The following is a 9,739-nucleotide window of genomic DNA, read 5'->3' on the forward strand; positions in this document are numbered from 1 at the left end:
GCGCATGCGCAGTGCACCCTCCAACACTTTCAGGGCTCCATTCTCGATATAGGTCCTAGCGGTGGGACCTGCACCTATAAGACAATGGGGACATATCCTAGCGATATGCCCCCATTGTCTGAGATGAGACAACCAATTTAAGAAGGAGCTGTCGCCTCTCCTGCCATCTCTGCTTCCACATGTAATTCTGGACCATCTATTCTCATCTCTCTGTGTTGCGCCATTCCTCTATTATTCCTGCTAGAAGTTATTACTGAATTGTTAGCAGCTTGCAATGAAGGTCCAGCTGGAGGGTCTGTCCCTGCACAGTCTGACACTATCCAGTCAGTGCCGCCAGGGACACACCCTTAACTGGTAACACCCATCTGGACCTTCAATGCAAACTGCTAGCAATTCATCTCTTCTAGCAGGCATAATAGAGGAATGGCACATCATGGGGTCATAAGAACAGATACTCCCGATTTGTTATTACATGGGGAATGCAGGTCGTTACTACTGATATGTTAGGACCTCTTCAAGGGCTCGTGCACAAGACCGTAGCCGTTTTTTGCATTCCGCAAAACAGGAATAAGGGCCATGTGCGTTTCGCATTTTGCGGAATAGAACAGTTCTTGTGCTTCTGTTGGAGAAGTTTTGTCACCGTGATAACTTCGCGTCCCCTGGGGTCTCGGAGCTTTGGGGCCGGGTCCTGTCACTCTGGATTTTGCCTGTAATTGGTCGTCTTGAGCCTCATTTTACAGTTTCTCTTGTGAAATTCTTTAAGTGATTGAAGCCAAAAACCTAAGAGAACCCTCAGGTGGGTATTAAATATTACATGGCGGGGGCAGCTGCGTGATAAGAGGCCGGCCGTGGCTTCATCGTCTGTTGGGTGCACCGTGAATTATTGATGGAGATCCAGGGGCGCCTCGTCGGGTCCCCGGCACATCACAGGCGACAAGTCAATCCTCAGCGTCAATCAGGAGCCGGAAATGCTGATGAAAGCAGAAAGTAGCTTCTAACCCCGCGCCGATTCCTTCACAATGACGAGTGTCACTCAATGTGATGGGTCCAGGAAGAGGAGGCCAGCTGCCCCGAGCTGTGGCCCCTGAGGACAGGAACAGGGGCCCGGGGAATTATAGTATAAAGTGTGACTTACACCCTGGGTCAGGAACAAGGAGTTAACAAGCAGAAAAGTGATGACCCGTTTTATAATAGTCATATGCAGATGTAGCAGAGCTGAAATTGTTCACTAAGTAAAGATAATGCAGGGAGTTTACTTACAGCCTCGGAGATAACTTATACTGCCATATGACAAACTCCTCCGTACTACATATTTATACTGAAATACTGAAACTGGCGCCGGAGTTTTTGTGTTAATGTTAAATTTGATGCATTGCTTGCCTGCCATTTACATGTTCACTGACCTGTAATGATGCAGAGCCGCCCGGGGTAAGGGCCTGCAGCTATCCAGTATCCATGTAATCAAGTATTCTAACGATTAATCGAGTACTCTAATAAGAAAAAACGGAAAAAACTAATTAAAAGAATGGTTTCCTTTATAAAAACTCCCCCTCCACCCCCCAGGGCCATCAGCTCCCCCCCCCCCCAGTGCCATCAGGCTCCCGCCACCATGCCATCAGGCTCCCCCCACCATGCCATCAGGCCCCCCCCTGCACCATCAGGCTCCCCCCTGCACCATCAGGCTCCCCCCCTCGTGTGCCATCAGGCTCCCACCGCCGTGACATCAGGCTCCCCCCCTCGTGCTATCAGGTCCCCCCCCCCAGTGCCATCAGGCTGCCCCCCCAATTGCCATCAGGTTCCCCCCCAGCACCATCAGTTTTCCCCCCATGCCAACAACAGGCCCCCCCCAGTGCCATCAGGCTTCCCCCACCATGCCATCAGGCCCCCCCCCCCTGCCATCAGGCTCCCTCCCAGTGCCATCGCCCCCCCCCCCCGCCATCAGGCTCCCCCCCTCCCAGTGCCATCAGGCTCCCCCCCTCCCAGTGCCATCAGGCTCCCCCCTCGTGCCATCAGGCTCCCCCCTCCTCCCAGTGCCACCCACAGGCTCCCCCCACCATGCCATCAGCCCCCCCCCCTGCAATCAGGCTTCCTCCCAGTGCCATCATGCTTCCCCCCTCGTGCCATCAGGCTCCCACCGCCGTGACATCAGGTTCCCCCCTAATTGCCATCAGGTTCTCCCCCCAGCACCATCAGGCTCCCTTCCAGTGCCATCAGGTTCTCCCCCCAGCACCATCAGGCTCCCTTCCAGTGCCATCAGGCTCCCTCCTCGTGCCATCTGCCCCCCCCTCCCAGTGCCATCAGGCCCCCCCCCCCTGCCATCAGGCTCCCCCCCTCCCAGTGCCATCAGGCTCCCCCCCTCCCAGTGCCATCAGGCTCCCCCCTCGTGCCATCAGGCTCCCCCCTCCTCCCAGTGCCACCCACAGGCTCCCCCCACCATGCCATCAGCCCCCCCCCCCCTGCAATCAGGCTTCCTCCCAGTGCCATCATGCTTCCCCCCTCGTGCCATCAGGCTCCCACCGCCGTGACATCAGGTTCCCCCCTAATTGCCATCAGGTTCTCCCCCCAGCACCATCAGGCTCCCTTCCAGTGCCATCAGGTTCTCCCCCCAGCACCATCAGGCTCCCTTCCAGTGCCATCAGGCTCCCTCCTCGTGCCATCTGCCCCCCCCTCCCAGTGCCATCAGGCTCCCCCCCTCGTGCCATCAGGCTCCCACCGCCGTGACATCAGGTTCCCCCCTAATTGCCATCAGGTTCTCCCCCCAGCACCATCAGGCTCCCTTCCAGTGCCATCAGGTTCTCCCCCCAGCACCATCAGGCTCCCTTCCAGTGCCATCAGGCTCCCTCCTCGTGCCATCTGCCCCCCCCTCCCAGTGCCATCAGGCCCCCCCCCCTGCCATCAGGCTCCCTCCCAGTGCCATCAGGCCCCCCCCCCTGCCATCTGGCTCCCTTTCAGTGCCATCAGGCTCCCTCCTCGTGCCATCTGCCCCCCCCCCCTCCCAGTGCCATCAGGCTCCCCCCACCATGCCATCAGGCCCCCCCCTGCCATCAGGCTCCCTCCCAGTGCCATGAGGCCCCCCCTGCCATCAGGTTCCCCCCCCCAGCACCATCAGGCTCCCACCGCCGTGACATCAGGCTCTCCCCCTTGTGCTATCAGGTCCCCCCCCCAGTGTACCATCAGGCTGCCCCCCCCCCAAGTGCCATCAGGTTCCCCCCCAGTGCCATCAGCCCCCCGCCCCCAGTGCCATCATCCCCCCCCGTGCCATCAGGCTTCCCCCCAGTGCGATCAGGTTCCCCCCCTTGCCATAAGCCCCCCGCCCCCCGTGCCATCATCTCCCTCTCCTAGCCATCAGTCCCCAGCACCAGTGAAATAAAAAACGTACCTTCCCTGCTAGGGGCGCCACCGACACTCCGCAGCTCCTCCATCCTCTTCTTCAGGCGCTGCACTGTCCTCCTGACGTCACACAGCGTCAGGTCATAGTACGCGCTCACGTGCACTGACAATGTGTGTATGTCAGGATCCGGTGCAGTGCCGGCCTGCGGGATACCATGGAGCGGTGAGTAATAGCCTGGCCTTCACTCCCGCCCCGTGGTCACATGACACAAATGAATCCTTGATGCAAAAAAATTTCATTCGGGATTTTTTCATGTCGAGTTACTGTATTCAGTCGAATCGAGCGCCTTTAGTCCTTCCCCAACCTGTCGGTTCCCCAACATTGTCAAGATTTCTGCTCTCTGCCTGCTCTGACCTAAGGTCTCTCACAGCTGAGGGTTTGTGACAATTGCCTCCAATCTGGATGATGCTCTAAACACTTCAGACTCCAGACCGATACATTGTATCCGCAGTGATAGAAACTATCAGGATACGACCGTGATTTTGTCCACATCCGATCCCCATTTTTACAGGTCACTTGGTGACCCATTCACTTCAATGGGGCTGCATCCGATGTGGACGGCGCGCCCTGTGCTGCCCGCGTCCGTGTGTCCTATACTTGGCCATTTTATAGACGGCAGGACATTCCATTCTGCAAAATGCGGAACACACGCGGCCAGTATCCGCGTTTTGCGCATAGACAATTTGCGTTCCACAAAACATACTACGTCTGTGTGCGTAGGGATTCCTGCACACAGCGATGTCTAGACCGGATACACTGTGACGAAACCTCATCTATGGGAATTATTGAATGAAAATGCAGATCTTTCACAGCAATCAGAGATCTTGACAATAGTGAAGTACTGATACTAGTAGAAAGACACATGACCGGCTCTCCTTAGCCTGGACCCTGTGACTGATGAGAATGGTGGGGGTCCAAATAATAATATTTTTAGGCTTAAAGGGACCATTTCTGGCACAAAGTTCATGTCTGATACTGGGGGGTAGGGGGCGTCTGCTGCAATCTTATACAGAAACTGGTAAATCTATAGGCGTCCATTATAATCGGCCAACAGTGAGATGCGGAGGGAGATATAATGGGATATAACAGGGGGTCCGAGGAGCGAATATACAGAGATATACTGTAACTCCCATAGAAGAGTTCAGACCCCGATCACCCAGCAGTGGTGACATCGATCCCAGTCCTGTCTGTGGTGCTGGCCCCGATCCTGGAGGCGACTATCAACCATCCGTGAAATATATAAAGATTATCAGCTCATTGTACTTCATTGTCTGAGTGTCCACGTTATCATCACTTCATCAATCACATGGACGGCAGAGCGAACGGCCAAACAGCCCTCACAGCTTATAATAGACCTGGAGCGTTATATGAGGAGCGGCTGATACCAGTCACATGTGATGTAATGTCTCTGGAGGTTATATCAGCGCTGGAGCGTTATATGAGGAGCGGCTGATATCAGTCACATAGGATGTAATGTCTCTGAAGGTTATAAGGCCCCTTTCACACGGGCGAGATATCCGCGCGGGTGTGATGCGTGAGTTGAACGTATTGCACCCGCACTGAATCCGGGCCCATTCATTTCTATGGGGCTGTTCACACGAGCGGTGATTTTCACGCATCACTTGTGCGTTGCTTGAAAATCGCAGCATGCTCTATATTCTGCGTTTTTCACGTAACGCAGGCCCCATAGAAATGAATGGGGTTGCGTGAAAATCGCAAGCATCCGCAAGCAAGTGCGGATGCGGTGCGATTTTCACGCACGGTTGCTAGGAGACGATCGGGATGGGGACCCGATCATTATATTATTTTCCCTTATAACATGGTTATAAGGGAAAATAATAGCATTCTGAATACAGAGGGCTGGAGGGGTTAATACAGAATGCATAGTACAATAGCGCTGGAGGGGTTAAAAAAAATAAGAAATTATTTAACTCACCTTAATCCACTTGTTCGCGCAGCCGGCATCTCTTCTGTCTTCTTCTGTGAGGAAAAGAACCTTTGATGACGTCACTGAGCTCATCACATGGTCTATCACATGATCTTTTACCATGTTGATGGATCATGTGACGGACCATGTGATGAGCGCAGTGACGTCATCAAAGGTCCTTTTCCTCACAGAAGAGATGCCGGCTGCACGAACAAGTGGATTAAAGTGAGTTAAATTATTTTTTATTTTTTTTAACCCCTCCAGCGCTATTGTACTATGCATTCTGTATTAACCCCTCCAGCCCTATTGTACTATGCATTCTGTATTCAGAATGCTATTATTTTCCCTTATAACCATGTTATAAGGGGAAATAATACAATCTACACAACACCGATCCCAAGCCCGAACTTCTGTGAAGAAGTTCGGGTCTGGGTACCACATTCAGTTTTTTTCTATCACGCACGTGCAAAACACATTGCACCCGCGTGATAAAAACTGAACAACGGGATGCATTCGCAGTCAAAACTGACTGCAATTGGGCACCTACTCGCGCGGGTTTGCCGCAACGCATCTGGACCTTATCCGGACACGCTCGTGTGAAAGAGGCCTAAGAGGAGCGGCTGATATCAGTCACATAGGATGTAATGTCTCTGGAGGTTATATCAGCGCTGGAACGTTATAAGAGGAGCGGCTGATATCAGTCACATGTGATGTAATGTCTCTGGAGGGTATATCAGTACTGGAGCGTTATAAGAGGAGCGGCTGATAATAATGGACAATAGTCTGTATTTGCCCTTTTCCCAGCTTGATGTGGCTGATACCAGAGAACAGCAGATCCTTTAGTGTAATGGCTGATATCAGGGAATATCACATACAGGTTCTCACTACTGACATATTCAGGAATTGTCACAGAAGACTCCGTTTTTCAGTGTTGCGGTTTTTCCTCTTTTGTGATCACAATTTACAATGTAATCGGCTTTTATTGTGTGCAAAACAGTGACGGCAAATACCGGACCCACACACATCGCCGCCAGACACTGACCCCGATCATCAGACGGTGGGAGATTCACTGCTGTCATTATGATACAATGTTACTATTTGTTTGTTAGTTTGTTGCAATTATTTTTTCTAAACAAAAATTTCCAAGTTTAGGGACCGTTTCCATCTGCATTTCATTTTCAGTTCTTCTGATCCTTAAGAAAAAGAAAAAAAAAAGGATCCTGTGCAATTTGGGCTCATGCAGACGATTGTGTGCTGCCCATGCCATATATCTTCTAGATTGCGGATCCATTCAAGTGAACGGATTCGCATCCAGGAAGCGTTGTGCATCGGCATGGCCAGCGCACATTTTTGCGCCTGCAGTACTTTTTTCCCGTCTAAAAAAAAATAAAAAGCGATCTCTGACGGAAATGGCTCAAACTGACGCCAATTGTGATGCACAGTTTTTTTTTACAGGATCCCTTTTTTTAAAGGATATCTTTTTACAGGATCCAGTCTTTTTTTTTTTCTTCTGTTTTTCTGACAGATCAGAAGAACAGAAAATGAAATGGTGACGTGAGAAATGTGTCCTCTCTGCATATGTCATAGGGATGGGGCGATTCTACCCTCAGCGATGAACAAACTCCACCAATCACCAGGAAATATACATTTTTACATTTAACCCCCTCTGGACACAGCGTGCTTTCATTTATTTTTTTCATTTTCTCCTTCCTCTTCCAAGGGTCCTAACTTTTTTATTTTCCCATAGACAAAGCCAAAGAAGGCACAGTTTAATGCTGCATATAATGCATCAGATACATTTCAAAAAAATTTGCTTCCATTTATACAGCGTTCACTGAGCGGAAAAGCGGACACGATAACTTTGTTCCGCGGGTCAGTACAATCACACGGTGCAGTCACAAAATTTATGCCGTTTTTAGTAACATTTATTTTAATAAATGAAAAATATTGTAAAAAATAAAAATGAAAACTATTGGTTTTGTCGGCCTATTCTCACGGCGTAACATTTTTATTTCTCCGTTGATAAAAATCTGTTCGGGGGCTGTGGTTGTATTGTCATCATTTTGGGGTGGATAAGATTTTTTATCACATTTTTTACATTTTTATTCAGTTTTATTTAGCAGGGCGAAGTGACCAAAATGACACAGTTTTAGCACTTTGTATGTTTTCTTTTCGACAGCGTTCACAATAAATAAATATTTTTTTCAGGTTGGGCTTCACGGTGACACCAATTAGGTTTATTTTTTACTTTTTTATGTGCTAAATGGGAAAAGTTTTTTTTAAACTTTTATTTCTTTTACTATTTTTTTTTTTTAAATGCTCTAAACATTTTGGGACAGTGGATATCGCTACGTACTGTAAGACGGTACCTGGAATCATCGTGGATGGAAGGTACGTGCCACCAAGGTTCCTGGCCTCTGTGAAGTAAGAGCCGGTATTTTATGTGTCAGCAGCAGCTATTGCTAATTGACACCTTGAGATTTAGCATGGCTGTCATAGCTGATCTGGGACGGCTCTTACTGGGAGTAGTCAAAGTGCTGGGTGGGTGACTACTCCCCATGTTCCAGGCCCGGGTTTTGCCAGGCATAAATACCAGCCAGCACTGCCAGGTGTGGATTTATCATGGGCTTTACTGGCCTCTAAAAAGTCGCAACTTTTGGCGCAGTCATTTGTGCAAAAATTAGCAAATTTTGTTTGTTCCAACCAGTTTTCCAAAAGGTTGGCAGTGTAGATTTGAGTTGGCATGAATTTGGCTTTATGGCGCACAGCTGGCAGGAGATGTGCCTAACTGATGAAGAGATATGTGCCTCTTAAAAATTTGGCGTATCTCACTCCAACGCACGGGGATCACGACTGGTGTAGGAAACTGGCATTCGGAGGACACACACGGATACGCAGAGATGTCTCCCCCCCACCATAGAGGTCAACGTTCCTGAATCCTTACTCAAAGGTTGTCCCTACCCCGCCCTGAAAAATAGCTGATCCAGGACGCTTTGTAACTACAACTCCCAGAAGGCAAAAGGGAATTCTGGAAGATGTAGTTCCTCAAGGACTCATGCCCTTACAAATGGCGGGTCCACAATATACGGGCACCGGCCGCGTGCACTCCGTGCTGCGGACTCATTGACTTGAATAGGTCCGCAATCCGCAAGATAACCTGTGGGACCTGTCGTATCTTTTGCGTTGTGGAGGCATGGATCGGAAGCCTACGAAAACACTAGGAAGCGCTTTCAGGTCCGTGCATCTGCACCGCATAGATAAGACATGTCCTATGTTTTGCCGTATCTTGCGAATCGCGGACCTGTTCAAGTCAATGAGTCTGCATCTTGAGCATGGAGTCCACAAGGCCAGCGCTCATGCATTGCGGACAGCTATTCGCAGTCCACAGTACAGGCACGGCCCTCACGCTCGTTGGCATGAGCCCTAACACCTAGAGAGTCTCTAGTGGAGGACATCGTAGAATTACATAGTTACTAACCCAGCTTTTAATTTTGTGTAGGTGTCAGTGTTCGCTGTAGCTCTGGCATTCTATTCACAGGACACACTAGATAGGTGAGCGCTGATGAGAATGGAACTGTGGGAGGACACAAGGAACTAGAACAAATGCATCTATGGAGGTCTTGGAAGAGAAGGTAGAGGAACTTACTGTGATTGATGACAGGTCCAGCTCCGGTTCCTTTGGAGGTTCTGGTGGTGGTGGTGGTGGTGGTGGTGCAGCAGCAGCCTTGGGTTCCTCTTTCTTGGGCTCTGGTTTCCTGGGTGGCATGATTCTGGTGGGTTGTGTGATGACCTTGATCTGGATGGAGGGGACAATGGACTGTGAGGACTGATGTGGCCAGAGAGGTCTTTATGGGGCTGTCACCTCGTCCACCCCTCCCTCTCCTCCTGATGAGAGTAGTGGTAGCTATATATGGAGAAAACATTCACTCATTGCTATTTGGAGCAGGTGGAATGGGCTTTGTTACAGAAGAGCTGGGAGGCCTGTTCCACCTTGGAGAAGACAAAGGCACCTCCTGCATCAGTTTCTACTGCAGATCCCGGGAAGAATGGCATCAACTCATCCTGCACCAGGAAGATCAGGACTAACATTACCGTCCACAGGTCCTGGAACAGCCTGGTTCTGCTGATAAACCTTACCTGCTCCAATGTGCGTCTTGCTAACGCTTTCCCTGCCAGCCGTGTCCCCCAAATGAAAGGGTTAAAAAAATGGACAACATAAAAATAGAAAACTGCTCAACTGTCTCCGAGTTTACAACATGAAAAGAATACGTGCATAAAATAAAAAGTATGAGGAAAGATACAAAGCATATATAAAAAATAATATATAAAGATATGAAAAATATGAAAACTTACATTATTAGATTATTAATTATTATTTTATACTTGTAAAAAAAAAAAAGTTTTTATATTTTTTGTTATGC

At 49.6% G+C, this 9,739-nt stretch overlaps 1 protein-coding gene across 1 annotated transcript in view; it reads right to left on the minus strand.

The window, feature by feature from the left end:
• MYL3 (myosin light chain 3) overlaps window positions 1–9,177 on the minus strand; it is a 48,508-nt gene extending 39,331 nt beyond the window's left edge. Inside the window, exon 1 of the mRNA XM_040433338.1 lies at window positions 8,965–9,177. Coding sequence (XP_040289272.1) covers window positions 8,965–9,084 — 120 coding nt within the window. The 5' untranslated portion in view covers window positions 9,085–9,177. The remainder of the gene's footprint in view (window positions 1–8,964) is intronic.
• Window positions 9,178–9,739: the final 562 nt, after the last annotated feature.

The sequence above is a fragment of the Bufo bufo genome, chromosome 5, assembly GCF_905171765.1.
Source record: "Bufo bufo chromosome 5, aBufBuf1.1, whole genome shotgun sequence".
NCBI lineage: Eukaryota > Metazoa > Chordata > Amphibia > Anura > Bufonidae > Bufo > Bufo bufo.